The 12,727-nt window shown below is 37.1% G+C and overlaps 1 protein-coding gene across 5 annotated transcripts in view; it reads left to right on the top strand.

Annotated features, from left to right (window-relative positions):
* The window catches only part of Eea1 (early endosome antigen 1), a 147,349-nt gene that overhangs the window by 82,572 nt on the left and 52,050 nt on the right, over nucleotides 1–12,727 (top strand). For all 5 annotated transcript variants that reach the window (XM_087902100.1, XM_087902099.1, XM_087902097.1 and 2 more), the window contains 6 exons: nucleotides 5,636–5,763; nucleotides 6,724–6,778; nucleotides 6,870–6,935; nucleotides 10,451–10,490; nucleotides 11,330–11,443; nucleotides 12,002–12,123. In XM_087902100.1, coding sequence (XP_087758226.1) covers nucleotides 5,636–5,763; nucleotides 6,724–6,778; nucleotides 6,870–6,935; nucleotides 10,451–10,490; nucleotides 11,330–11,443; nucleotides 12,002–12,123 — 525 coding nt within the window. The remainder of the gene's footprint in view (nucleotides 1–5,635; nucleotides 5,764–6,723; nucleotides 6,779–6,869; nucleotides 6,936–10,450; nucleotides 10,491–11,329; nucleotides 11,444–12,001; nucleotides 12,124–12,727) is intronic.

Below are 12,727 nucleotides of genomic sequence, written 5' to 3'. Positions count from 1 at the left end.
GCTGTTTTCAATACTGTTGCTCTGTAATAGAGTTTGAAGTCAGGGATGGTAATGCCTCCAGAAGTTCCTTTATTGTATAAGATTGTTTTGGCTATCCTGGGTTTTTTGTTTTTCCATATAAACTTGATTATTGTTCTCTCAAGGTCTGTGAAGAAGTTTGATGGAATTTTGATGGGAATTGCGTTGAATCTATAGATTGCTTTTGGTAGAATTGCCATTTTTACTATGTTGATTCTCCCAATCCAAGAGCGGGGGAGGTCTTTCCATTTTCTGGTATCCTCCTCAATTTCTTTCTTCAAGGACTTAAAGTTCTTGTCAAATAGGTCTTTCACTTCCTTGGTTAGAGTTACCCCAAGATATTTTATGCTATTTGTGGCTATCATGAAAGATGATGTTTCTCTGATTTCCCTCTCTGCTTCTTTATCCTTTGTGTATAGGAGGGCAACCAATTTTTTGGAGTTGATCTTGTATCCTGCCACATTACTAAAGGTGTTTATCAATTGTAGAAGTTCTTTGGTAGAGTTTTTGGGGTCGCTTATGTACACTATCATATCGTCTGCAAATAACGAAAGTTTAACTTCATCCTTTTCAATTCGAATCCCCTTGATCCCCTTATGTTGTCTTATTGCTATTGCTAGAACTTCGAGCACTATATTGAAGAGGTATGGAGAGAGTGGACAGCCTTGTCGTGTTCCTGATTTTAGTGGAATGGCTTTGAGTTTCTCTCCATTCAATTTGATGTTAGCTGTCGGCTTACTATATATTGCTTTTATTATATTTAGGTATGATCCTCGTATACCCAATCTCTCCAACACCTTTATCATAAAGGGGTGTTGAATTTTGTCAAATGCTTTTTCAGCATCCAATGAAATGATCATATGATTTTTTTCTTTCAGTTTATTTATATGATGGATTACATTGATAGATTTGCATATGTTGAACCAGCCCTGCATCTCTGGGATGAAGCCCACTTGATCATAATGGATAATTTTTCTAATGTATTCTTGGATTCGGTTTGCCAGTATTTTATTGAGTATTTTATTGAGTCAATGTTCATGAGTGAGATTTGCCTGTAATTCTCTTTCTTGGTTGTGTCTTTGTGTGGTTTTGGTATCAGGGTAACTGTAGCTTCATAAAAAGAGTTTGGCAATGATTCTTCTTAGTCACCTGTTGAGCCTTTGCCCTTCACTCTGGGCCTGTGGCTGGAGTACACTAGAGGCCCTGCCTTCTAAACAAGTGTGCTTTGCCCTGTGGCCCTTCCTACAGCTCCTAAAGCTTCTCTGTTCCTCAGAGGGACTGCCTTTTACTTCTGCCAGGGAACACTCATTTACTTTATAGAGCCCGATTCATGTGTATATATGGTAGTACATACTAGATGAAGATTCAGTAAGCTAGAGATGAAAAACACATATATAAACATATGTGTATGTATTTTACTAAGTGCGATGAATTGATACTACTCCTCGTGTTATAGTTCGTTACATGTAGAATCATCTGTCAATGTTTGTCTTCCTTTCAGTGAATTTCGATTGTGCCACGCATTATGCAATATATATATATATGTAATATATGTATGTATGTATGTATGTTTAGAGAGAGAGAGAGTGAGAGAGAGAGAGAGAGAGAGAGAGAGAGAGAGGGAGAGGGAGAGGGAGAGGGAGAGGGAGAGGGAGAGGGAGAGGGAGAGATAGACAGATTGAAGTGACAGGGTCTTGTAGCCTAAATGGGACTTGAACTCAAAATTCTCCTGTGTCTCCCTCTTTAGTGTTGGGATTGTAGACATGTGCTTCTGTACTTGACTAGGTGATACGGTGTTTTTGCACCAATACCCAAGAAGAAGAAGAGAAATTTTAAAAATTGTTGTAGTTTTCGTATACTCAAAGTGCTTTATTGTTTTAACTCACTTTGTTTTTGAAAAGTTTTATTATTTGTAACCTATTAATGACCTACTGTTCAATTAAGTTCTTTATTTTCAACTTCATATTTTAGTAAATAAGTATATGTTTAGAAAATGTATATGCTAACAGTACCACTGGGGCATAGAGGTGAACTGATCTAATGTACTGTTTGCTGGAGTCAAGCAGCTTGACACATCAATGGTGTTGTTGAAGTGTGCACAGCAGTGTATGTAGAAGCCAGAGCGTTGAGATAGCATGTTGAGCTCAGGGACACAGGCGTGTTAGTATTGCTGAAGTGTGTGGTGCAGATTGAGAGGGGTATGGACATCAGATTATATTGATCTTTAGGAGAATGGTCAGGGAAGCCCTTAGGTGTGATGCGGACGATAAAGAGTGGTGAAGAATATTGAAGAGTCTGTGTTATAGGAAGATGCTTCTGGCAGCTATGTGGAACATCCATTAATGAGAAGAAAGTAGGCTAGTGTAAGCGGAGACTGCTCATTCATTTCCCAGCCACCCAGATCCGAAAAATCACACAGAAACTGCATTAATTACAACACTGTTCAGCCAATGACTCAGGCATATTGCTAGCTAGCTCTTCATCTTGAATTAATCTATTTCTATTAATCTGTAGATCGCCATGAGGCTGTGGCCTACTGGTAAGGTTCTGGTGTCTGTCTCCTTAGGCAGCTACATGGTGTCTCCTTGACTCTGCCTACTCTCTCTCTATATCTCTGTTCAGATTTCCAGCCTGCCTGTACTCTGCTAAGCCATTGACTAGAAACAGCTTTTTCTATTAATCAATGGTAATAAAACATATTCACAGCGTACAAAGGGGAATCCCACATCAGGCTGGGTATAGGAACACTGTTTGGAATCTTACTCCATCCGTTGGTACAGTAGATAGTAACTGAACAAGACAGGCTGCAGTAAGGGTGAGGAAGAAAACGTAGAAAGGAAGAAGGTTTAGGTGTGGTGTTTTATTTCCAGTGAGGTAGAAGAGTAGTTTGCAGTTCTTAAGTTTCTAGTTCATGTTTAAAGGTTAAAGCTGGTTAAGAAAGGACGTTTCAGGAATCAGGCCTTAGACTTACTGCTGTGAAATGCAGTAAGTAGGGATACGCGTTTCTAGATGTACAGATCCAGAACTGCCCTATATAGTATTGGCTGGGTATTTGGGTTAGTGTGTAGCTAATAATTGAGACCACCTGCACTATTACAATAGGAAAAATTGAGTGCCGGTGGGAGAGCCAAGGAGAGCCTACTGGGACAGCTTTCTTTATTTAATCTTTATTGTTTATAATGTGGCAAAGACACTTTCTCCAAAAGTGAAGTGATAGTTGTGATTAGCTGTTGTAAAGAGAGCAGTGCACTGCTTGAGTGAGCATACTCACAGACAACGGGGGTCTCTTCAGGGGATTGTGGTAGTTGTAGTTTTTATAGAATGAATAAAAGATGGTTTTTCCTATGTCTCCATAAAACAGGCTCTAGTCAGATAGACTCTACAGAGTCAGAATGTACTTACCAGTTACTACAGTGCAGCTGTGCACTGAAGTGCCATCCTCGTGTGCCTTCTGTTTAAGCATTCTACTGAAATAGAGGAGCGTTTAGACTCGCCATGCACTTACTGAACAGAATGATTTATTTCTTCCAGTCAGATTAGTATAATCGTCAATGTAATAATTTAACGAGGTTTTCACTGTTATATCATCTTTTATTCAATGAATTTGAATATTTTTGGTATATGACATAGTCCTACAAAATAGATTGCATGAGTGGGTCTTCTTATAGTTTAGAGTGAAGGATGGGTTGGGCTGGTTGAGACTGGGAGTGTTTTTAGAATTGACATCCTTTGGTAGTCTTTATGAGTAAGACAGCTTCAGAACTCTTGTGGGGTGTACGTGAAGTGCTGGTGGGGGACTATTTCTTCATTATTCATAGAAACTTTTGAGTGCAAAAATTTCAGAGATTAAAAGTTGAGTGAGACTTCTTTTGTATATTGGTTAATTATGCTAAAATAAAATAAAATTTAACCCTTTGAGTGCTACTAATAATTTACTAATAATTTATATACCTCTTAGACAAATAATTCTCAGAGAACCATGAGATCATTTCTGAGAGGTTTTGTAGCCTTTAACTTGCTAATATAGTTTGCAGTTAGATAACCATACAGTGGTAAATTTAATGCCATTTGGTTAATCATTGATTCACTTCTGTGAAAAGATTCTTTTCCATATGTTCTTGATTTTTTTTTGTGTGTGGGGGTTGGAACTGTATTTTACAATTTGTATCTTCCACAGAACTATTATTATTACACTCAAATAGTAATGAACACCTGTTGAACTAGGTCATTGTGAAGTTAGAGGTAAAGGGCTTGTTTTGAGGGTTAGGTCATCGAGTTCAGGAGATAGTATCATATTTTGGAAACATGATAAATGTCCAACAGATTTATAGATATCTTAGTCATTTGTGACCTCAGAAAATTCATTTAGTTCTTTTTGAGTTTCCTGTTCTATAAAATAGGGGTAGTAACACTACAAATAGACAGGCACGAGTTTTAGATTAGATGTGTAGGGTAAATAGCTGGTACATAGTGTGGATGCGATACAAAAACAGTTTTTCTTATCCTAGCTTCCTCCAACAGTTAAGTTGTAAGGATGCTTCTTAAATGTTTTTGATGATACCCACTGTAATAGATATCCCTGTTTTGGTCATTGTTCAAAAAAATTTAGTTAAATGCTGTTTACTGTTAGTAAAATAACTCCGTTGTATTTTACTGTGGAAAATTAAAGTTAGAACTGAGTATGTAACCCCAGACACGGACGGCCTGGGTCTGCAGCAGCATCTTTACCACTGTTGGTGATAGTTGATTGATAATCATATATTAATTCTAGGATTACCAGGTTTTATGTTATATTAGGCTTTACATTAGCTTTAGGTTTTTCTTACGTTAGTCTCCAGCTAGCAATTTTTATTCTACTTATTTATTTCGAGGCAGGGTCTCATGTAGCCAATGCTGGTCTTAAATGCACTGTGTAGCTGAGGATGACTTGAAACGCCTGATCCTTCTGTCTCTGCTTCCAAAGTGCTGAGATTTCAGGTGTGCACATCACAGTTAACGATGCTTTCTGATTACAACACTGCCCTAGCAGAGCTTTGTGTGAGACACTGACAATCTTGATTTTTTCCTTTTAGTGACAAGAGTATTTCATCATCTTACTTTTTATTCTATTTCTGTGAACTAGATTAGAACAGATGTTGCTTTACTAATGGGAATCTACAGAGAATGAAAGATTGATGAAAAATGTTCTCAACTAATCTAGACTAGACAACGTTTTAGCTGTCTGTGGTGGCGTGTCTTTAGTCTTTAATCCCAGCACTCTGAAGGCAGAGGCAGGCTGAGCTCTGTGAGTTCAAGGCCAGTCTGATTTACATAATGAATTCCAGGCCAGCCAAGGCTACCCAGTGAGAACCTGTCTTAAAAAAAAAAAAGAAAAAAAGAAAGAAAGAAAAAAAAAAGAACGAACGAACTAATAGCTCATACTAGAATTCATTTCTTTAGCCATTAGGTGCAGCCTAAAAGATGGCTGTGGTTTGTGAAATACCTTTGATTGATATAAGAACTGGGGTTTAACATAAATTGCACTTTATTTAATGACATTTGATCATATTTCATAAATACAAAGTGTTATTCTTCAACATGAAATATTTTAAAATCTTTTTTGTGCTTATTTTTATAGGGCTTCATCTGCCCCCAGTGTATGAAATCTCTTGGCTCTGCCGATGAACTTTTCAAACACTATCAGGCAGTTCACGATGCCGGTAATGACTCGGGCCTTGGTGGAGAGGCCAATCTTGCTTTGACACGGTACAGTATACTAGTTTTGAAATGTAATCTTGTCACAGAATGTGCACGTGTTATAAGATTTATTACTTTCTGAAATTGTAAAGTTTTTATATTGCTTAATTTAAAGCAGTCTGTAACACAAACTCTTGTTACTCATATTACTTAATTTAACTGTAACACAAACTCTGCTCTGCATACTGTGCGCTACGCTTTGCGTGTCGGATAAGGGGCTGGAGATTGAAACACACACACAGACACACAGAGACAGAGACACAGGTCATACTTGAAACAAGAACGCCAAGAATGCCCCCTGGAATTAAGAATGCCCCCTTTATTGTGTTCCAGGGCAGCTTATATAGGGTCTCCTTGACCAGTGGTCATGCCCTAACTCTCAGCTGCAAGCCCACCAGAAACCACTTCCCTGTCTTGTGCTCAAAGCAGCGACAAGCACAGGGAAACAAGTTGTTTACAGGAAATCAGGGTCTGGGGTCCACAGTCCCCAACAGCCATCCTCATTTAGCATGGTCTTCCTCCCATTTCTAGTCCATCTTGCTTGCCTTGTTGTCAGTTTGAGTCTTAGGTGGGGGTAGCAGAATGAGAGAAGGAGCAGAAGCAAGTCAGTGTTGCTGCAGCCAAGTGAATGGAGAGACAGGCCAGGCTAGACTGTGGGCATCCAGAGTCCTGCTGACAGCGTTGGACTTGGTGCTAACTGCATTAGGAAGCCGTTCATGCTATCATTGGTAAAGAAACAGAAGAGAGTTTGTTTCTGATTCAGGCACTTGACAATTATCTGATTATTTTCGTGAGAATTGTTTTCATTTATGTGCTTTAAGAATAAAATTATTTTTATGAAGGCTTTCATAATAAAGCTTTCAGTGTTTTTAAAGTACTCGAGAAAGCTATGACATTAATAGGTAGGTGCTGGTTATCACCTGTGGGGCTTGTAAAGGAGGCTGTTTCCTCTCTTCTATGCACCTGCAGAGATGACATAACACTACTCAGACAAGAGGTCCAAGACCTACAGGCCTCCCTGAAGGTAAGAAGAAACATGAGAATGCTTATTTATTTTCAAAATTTCAGATTAAAAACTGTTTTCACGTTTACTAATTAAAAATCTTTTTTATTAGGAAGAAAAATGGTACTCAGAAGAATTAAAGAAAGAATTAGAAAAATATCAAGGGCTACAGCAGCAAGTAATTGCATTTTAAATTCTTGAAGCATGTTTGTTAGTTGTTTATTTTCATTCTTTAAAGTTAAGCATTACATTCTTTTGTAAGGGTCCTGATATAAATAACTTCCTAATTTATTTCCTTGTTTAGTAGTCTATTTAATAGTCTGTATAATTCTAATGAATGGAAGCAAATATGGGAGGTAAAGATAAAGCATCTTGAACATTTTCCTTAAGAATTTGTTATGTCATGTGTGATAGTACATGTCTGTAATCCCAGCACTTGGAAGGCCGAGGCCAGATAGAGAATGAGTTCAAGGACAGCCTAAGGTATATAGCAATACTCTGACTCAAAAAGGTATCAAGAAGTGTGTGTGTGTTCGTGCGTGCGTGTGTGTAGATGGCTCAGCAATTAGATGTGCTTGGTGCATTTGTAGAGGATCCAGGTTCAGTTCCTAGCATCCACATTAGGCAGCTCACAAGTGCCTGTAACTCCAGGTCCAGAGGATCCAGTGCCCTCTTCTGTACACATGTGGTCGTGCATTATATAATTTAAAAACATATCTGTCTGTCTGTCTGTCTACCCATATACCTAAAGCCATATAAATTGCTTTAAAAAAGAAGCAGTTAGCAGTTTTTAAAACATCAAGTTATGTTATTCTATTTTTCTGACAATATACTTAAATGACTGAAGGGGCGTGGTGCGATTGGTAATTAATGATCCGCCAGACTAGATTAATATAAAATATACAGCTTTAATAAACAGAAGGAAGACTTACACCAGAACTCCAAAGATCCGTCCAGAACGTAGGAGCCAGGCAAGAGAGGGCGGGGAAGTGCTCCTGCTAGGTTTATAGGTAAACTTTTGCCTTAGGGCAACATGCCCCGCGGACAGAATGTGATTGGCTGAACTCCCCTATCAAATGACTAAAAAATTAGCCAAACCAAAATACAGGCCTCCACTTTCACGTCTTGTCTCACTGGAAGTGCAGTGGACAGTAACAGTGGAGCTCCCGTTTCTTGTGATAACAAGGCCGTCTTCTGGGAATGTTCTTCAGAACTTGCCTGGTGATTTCTCACTCTAAACTCTTTGTTTGATTAGACAGTATATTCTGAAATACCAGTAAAATATAATAAACACATATACTAGCCACAGTGGCTTATAAAATTATCAAATCTTAGTACTACACAGAATCATATGCCAGTGTTTTACCAGGATCACAAACAAGCGTGGGCAGTCATGTCACCAGGATGTTGCTTTGGGCAAGAGTCAGCTCCGTTGTCTTTCACACAGTCAACAGTCGACTGAAATGATAAGTAGTGTGGGACTGTTGTATTCTGTGCATGTTTATCTGCATAGAAATTCTTAATGAAAAAATGTTGCTAGAAAGGGGATTATCTGCGGGTTCTAGATACCTTATCAAAATGTGATTTTATGAAAAATTTCTATCAGTTATATTTTAGAAAGAAAAAGAAAAATGAATTTTTATAAATTCAGAGATAGCCTATTTTTTAAAATTAAAGTAGATGCCCTTCAACAGCATTTATAAAGTAATTAGTAATCAGCTTACGTATTATCTCAGCATATTGTAACTTTCAGTTAAGACTTTTCTTCTCCATTTTAATCTTTGTACCAAGAATTACTGTTTGGATTGAAAAAGGTAGACGCAAGTTCATGAATTAAAAAGATAGCAATCTTATTTCTGTTCAAAGACTTTAGTGTTAGTCAATTTTTTTATAGTCCATTGACCTATCTAACATGGAAACTACCTCATTTGAGATTGGGTGTGTGCGCGTGTGTGTTAAACAAGGTCTCAGTCATTTAGCCTTAGACTCCTGATCCTTCTGCCTCCATCTCCAGAGTGCGGAGATTATAGGCATGTGCCAGTGAGTCATAATTCATAAATGTAAATAAATCCTCACTAGTGTAAGTTTTAACTTGTCTTTGCAGTGACTTTTGTTTGGAAGCAGATACATTTTAAATACTGATTATTATTAGCAGCCAATATGTCTAAATCTAGTGTGTAGTAAAACTTATGTTCTAGTTTATTGGGAAATCCTTTATTCTTTGAGATGGGTTTAACCCTTTAAAATAGGAAAACAATGTAAGAGATAATAATTTTTGTTTCTAATTCCTGGATGACTTTAACCTTAAGGGTTACAATCTTTTTTGCTGTTTGTTTTCTAGTTTTTGTTTGTTTGTTTGTTTTTGAGACAAGCTCTGGTTTTCCTGGAACTTACTATGCAGACCAAGGTAGCCTCAAACTCTCAAGAGACCTGCCTGCCTCTGCTGGGATTAAAGGCATGTGCCACCATGCCAGGTTTTCTAAGGGTTAAAGTCTTTATTTCTATGTTTTACATTTATTTATTTTTACATTTATTTAGGTTTTTGTGTGTGTGTGTGTGTGTGTGTGTGTGTGTGTGCATACATATATACATGTGAGTACCTTCTTACATGTGGAGTAACTTGTGATTTCTTTTTTGGACCCTGGAGATTGAGTTCAGGTCTTAGTGACAGGTGTCTTCACCCAATGAACAATCATATCAGCCCTTTATTTCTCTTTTACAGCTGACTGATGATCCTGAATTTAGAAAATTATCTTTAATTAAAAATTTAAAGTGCTGGGGATGGAGCTCAGGGGCCTTTTATACTCTGAAGTCTGTAACACTGACCTGTGCTCCTGTGTCTTAACTGCCGCCCCCAAGCCTGACACACATACCCTCTTTGATTGTGATAGTTGATGGCATCTATAAAGTTATTAATTTTGAATTATTCTAGGTGTTTTGTGTGCTGATAGTAAGGGTATGATTGGGGTGATACTCTCTTAAATCACATAGTGTATTGCTATGTATTTTCCCCTTTAAGTTCACAGTGCTTAAAAGAGAGAATACTTTGAACAAACCTCACAGGGAATACACTCAATAGAGGAACATTAGCCATGTAGTGAATGCCACAATTATTAAAGCCTTTTAATAATTTCTCAATGGTCGTAGAATCAGGCTTCATGGTAAGGAAAATCTCATTAAAATTTGAGGTGTACTTTATGAGTGGTTTCCTAAGAATGGCGCTTTCCAAAGAGAGCAGTAATGACTGGGACCCCTTCCTGATTGACAGGGGCCTCTTCCTGATAGCCCTTCAGGCATTGGTGGGCAAGACTCAAAGGCTAAACAAGTGTGACCCTGTCACATGATTAGGCTTGTGTATTCGCAGGCCAGCAACTGATGCTAGTAGCTTACATATGGAATGTGAGAGAGCTAATAGTGCGTTCTGGGGGTGGGGGGAATTCTGTTATTCATTTATTACTGAATTTATGAAATTCTGCATGTCACCTAATGCACAACACTAAAGAGTTTAATACAAACATAAAAAAGTTCTTGGGACTGGCCAGCTGCAGTGAAGACATGCTTGCCCTCTGATGACACCTTGTAGATCTGAAAGTAGGAGAACTACCAGGTCTGACTTTTACCCAAATCCTGCTGCTTACCTTGACAGACGTGGCAATTGTGTGGTGTTTATTTATGTGTTCTGTTTTAATTAAGGAGGCCAAACCTGATGGATTGGTGACTGATTCATCAGCAGGTAATTAAGACTTTTTTTTCAGTTGTCTTTTTCTTCTTTCTCATCCTGCTTTTTATTTAATACCTGATAAAGGAATTTTGTTTTTGTTTATACTTGATGTTTATAAAACAGTAAAAATACTGTTTATGCTTTGGGTTTAGATACCTGTGTCATAATTTAGTCAGTTAACTAGTTCATTATATTCTGAAGTTATGGGTATATGACTACAGTATGATTGCTTAAAAAATTCAAGTTTATACTGGGAATATGTCTGTACCTCTTGAAGTAACTGATGAGATTAGCATCTTCATAGCTGCTTTTAAGTAGATGGATACTCAGAACAGTCCAGGTTAGACACAGAGATTACCTGTTATAGTTAAGGTTTATGTAAAAATGAAGTGGCAGTAATAGGCACTGACTGCACATTTTGATTAATAAGTTTTAAGGCAATCATTGTTCTTAGTTACTTGAAGATTCACTTTCTGCCTTTGTCTGAAGAACGTAATATATTTTAAAATGGGTTTGATGGTACATGTCTGTAATCCTAGCACTTGGGAGGCCGAGGTGCCGCTTTATCCTTTAGCTGGAAAGTAAGATCTTAATTTTAAAAAAGCAAAAGCAAACTTCTAACAAATATTTATAGATATTAGAGGCTATCCTAATTATTTTTTCATTTATAAATGGTTTTTTACTTGTACTCTAAATGAATTGCATATGCTCCATATTTTGAAATGTGAAAATATTCTTATAAAATTAGAATTGGATTTATATTGATTGTATTTATGATTATGATATAAGTACTGAAAATTTAGCATATGTAACTGACATTGCATTTAACACATTGCTATGGTCTTTTTTAGAGCTACAGTCTTTAGAACAACAATTAGAAGAAGCCCAAACAGAAAATTTTAATATTAAGCAGATGAAAGATCTATTTGAACAGAAAGCAGCCCAACTTGCTACTGAAATTGCAGGTATATTAAATCTGATTTTTTTTTAGCCAATAAATAATCCTTACTACTGTTTCCTCATCATATGCCCTAGAAAAACCAGTGAATATTTTAAGTGTAGTGAAACATTTGTTATGGACTATGGAAGTGAAAAACAGACTTTGATCATATGAGTTTATGTGTATATTATTTTGTTTGTCCTTCAGTTTTTTGATAGATTCTTCTTGAAATTTAAAGAAGATAAATTTTCTTTTTTGATGATGATTAAAAAGTAACATTTTAAATAAATTGATCATGTAATCTTTAAATTTAATGCTTGGTTATGCTATCAATTATTTGCTTTGTATTTTTAAAAATTATGTGCTGTTTGTAAAATATTGCATGTATGTACATTAACATGCTTAGTAGTATAGTGTTTGGTAGAATTTAACATCATATTTTTTGGGTATATTTGTCAGTACTTAAGGAATGTAAATTGGACTTAAGTGTGTTAAAGCTTACAGATTAATATATGGGAATTTAAAAGATTGCCTTCAGAGTTAATATTATGAAACTAATATTTGTGTTGCTATCTTTGATTAGATATAAAATCAAAATATGATGAGGAAAAGAGTCTCCGAGAAGCTGCTGAGCAGAAGCTGACACATGCCACAGAAGAGTTAAGCAAACAGACAACTGTGATTCAAGATCTGAAAACTGAGCTGGTAATTTAGGAACATTTATTACTATGTTAGTTTATAGCTTCCTAATTAAAGTGCAATCTGTATGATGCTGGGCTTACAGTTAAGTAATAGAGTGCATGCCTAGGAGGATCTATAAAGCTTTGAGTTGAATATCCAAGGGAAGAAATGTTTAAAAAAAAGTTTAATGAACTGGAGGCAGTAACAATTTCCTCATACCCTTCCACCTACATATATACTGTATGTGTTAAGAAGACAGCTGATATGAAGCTGCGTCATTGAGCTCCTTTACCCGCTATCGTTTCTGTCCAGATGTAGCTGTCCTCTTCCCTAAGCATCTCCTGCATCCGCATCCCTTCTGCGTCCTTTCCTCACGCCGTCTTTGTTGTGTTTGAGACAGGATGTCACTATGCAGCCGTGGCTGGCCTGGAACTTGCCATGTAGACAGGGCTGGCCCCTGACTCATGGAGATCCTCTTGTCTCTGCTCCCTGAGTGCCGGGACTAAAGGCTTACACCGCCATACCAGACATTTCCTCACACTTCTATTTTATAAATCCAACTGGTTTTAAGATTGCATCCAGTTGGATTTCTTGCTTTCATTTCAAATTCTACAAGTATAAAATTCAA

The sequence above is a fragment of the Myodes glareolus genome, chromosome 26 (genome assembly GCF_982192425.1).
Source record: "Myodes glareolus chromosome 26, mMyoGla1.1, whole genome shotgun sequence".
Classification (NCBI taxonomy): Eukaryota; Metazoa; Chordata; class Mammalia; order Rodentia; family Cricetidae; genus Myodes; species Myodes glareolus.
The sequence above is the reverse complement of the archived record's forward strand: the minus strand, read 5'-3'. Positions and strand labels throughout refer to the sequence as shown.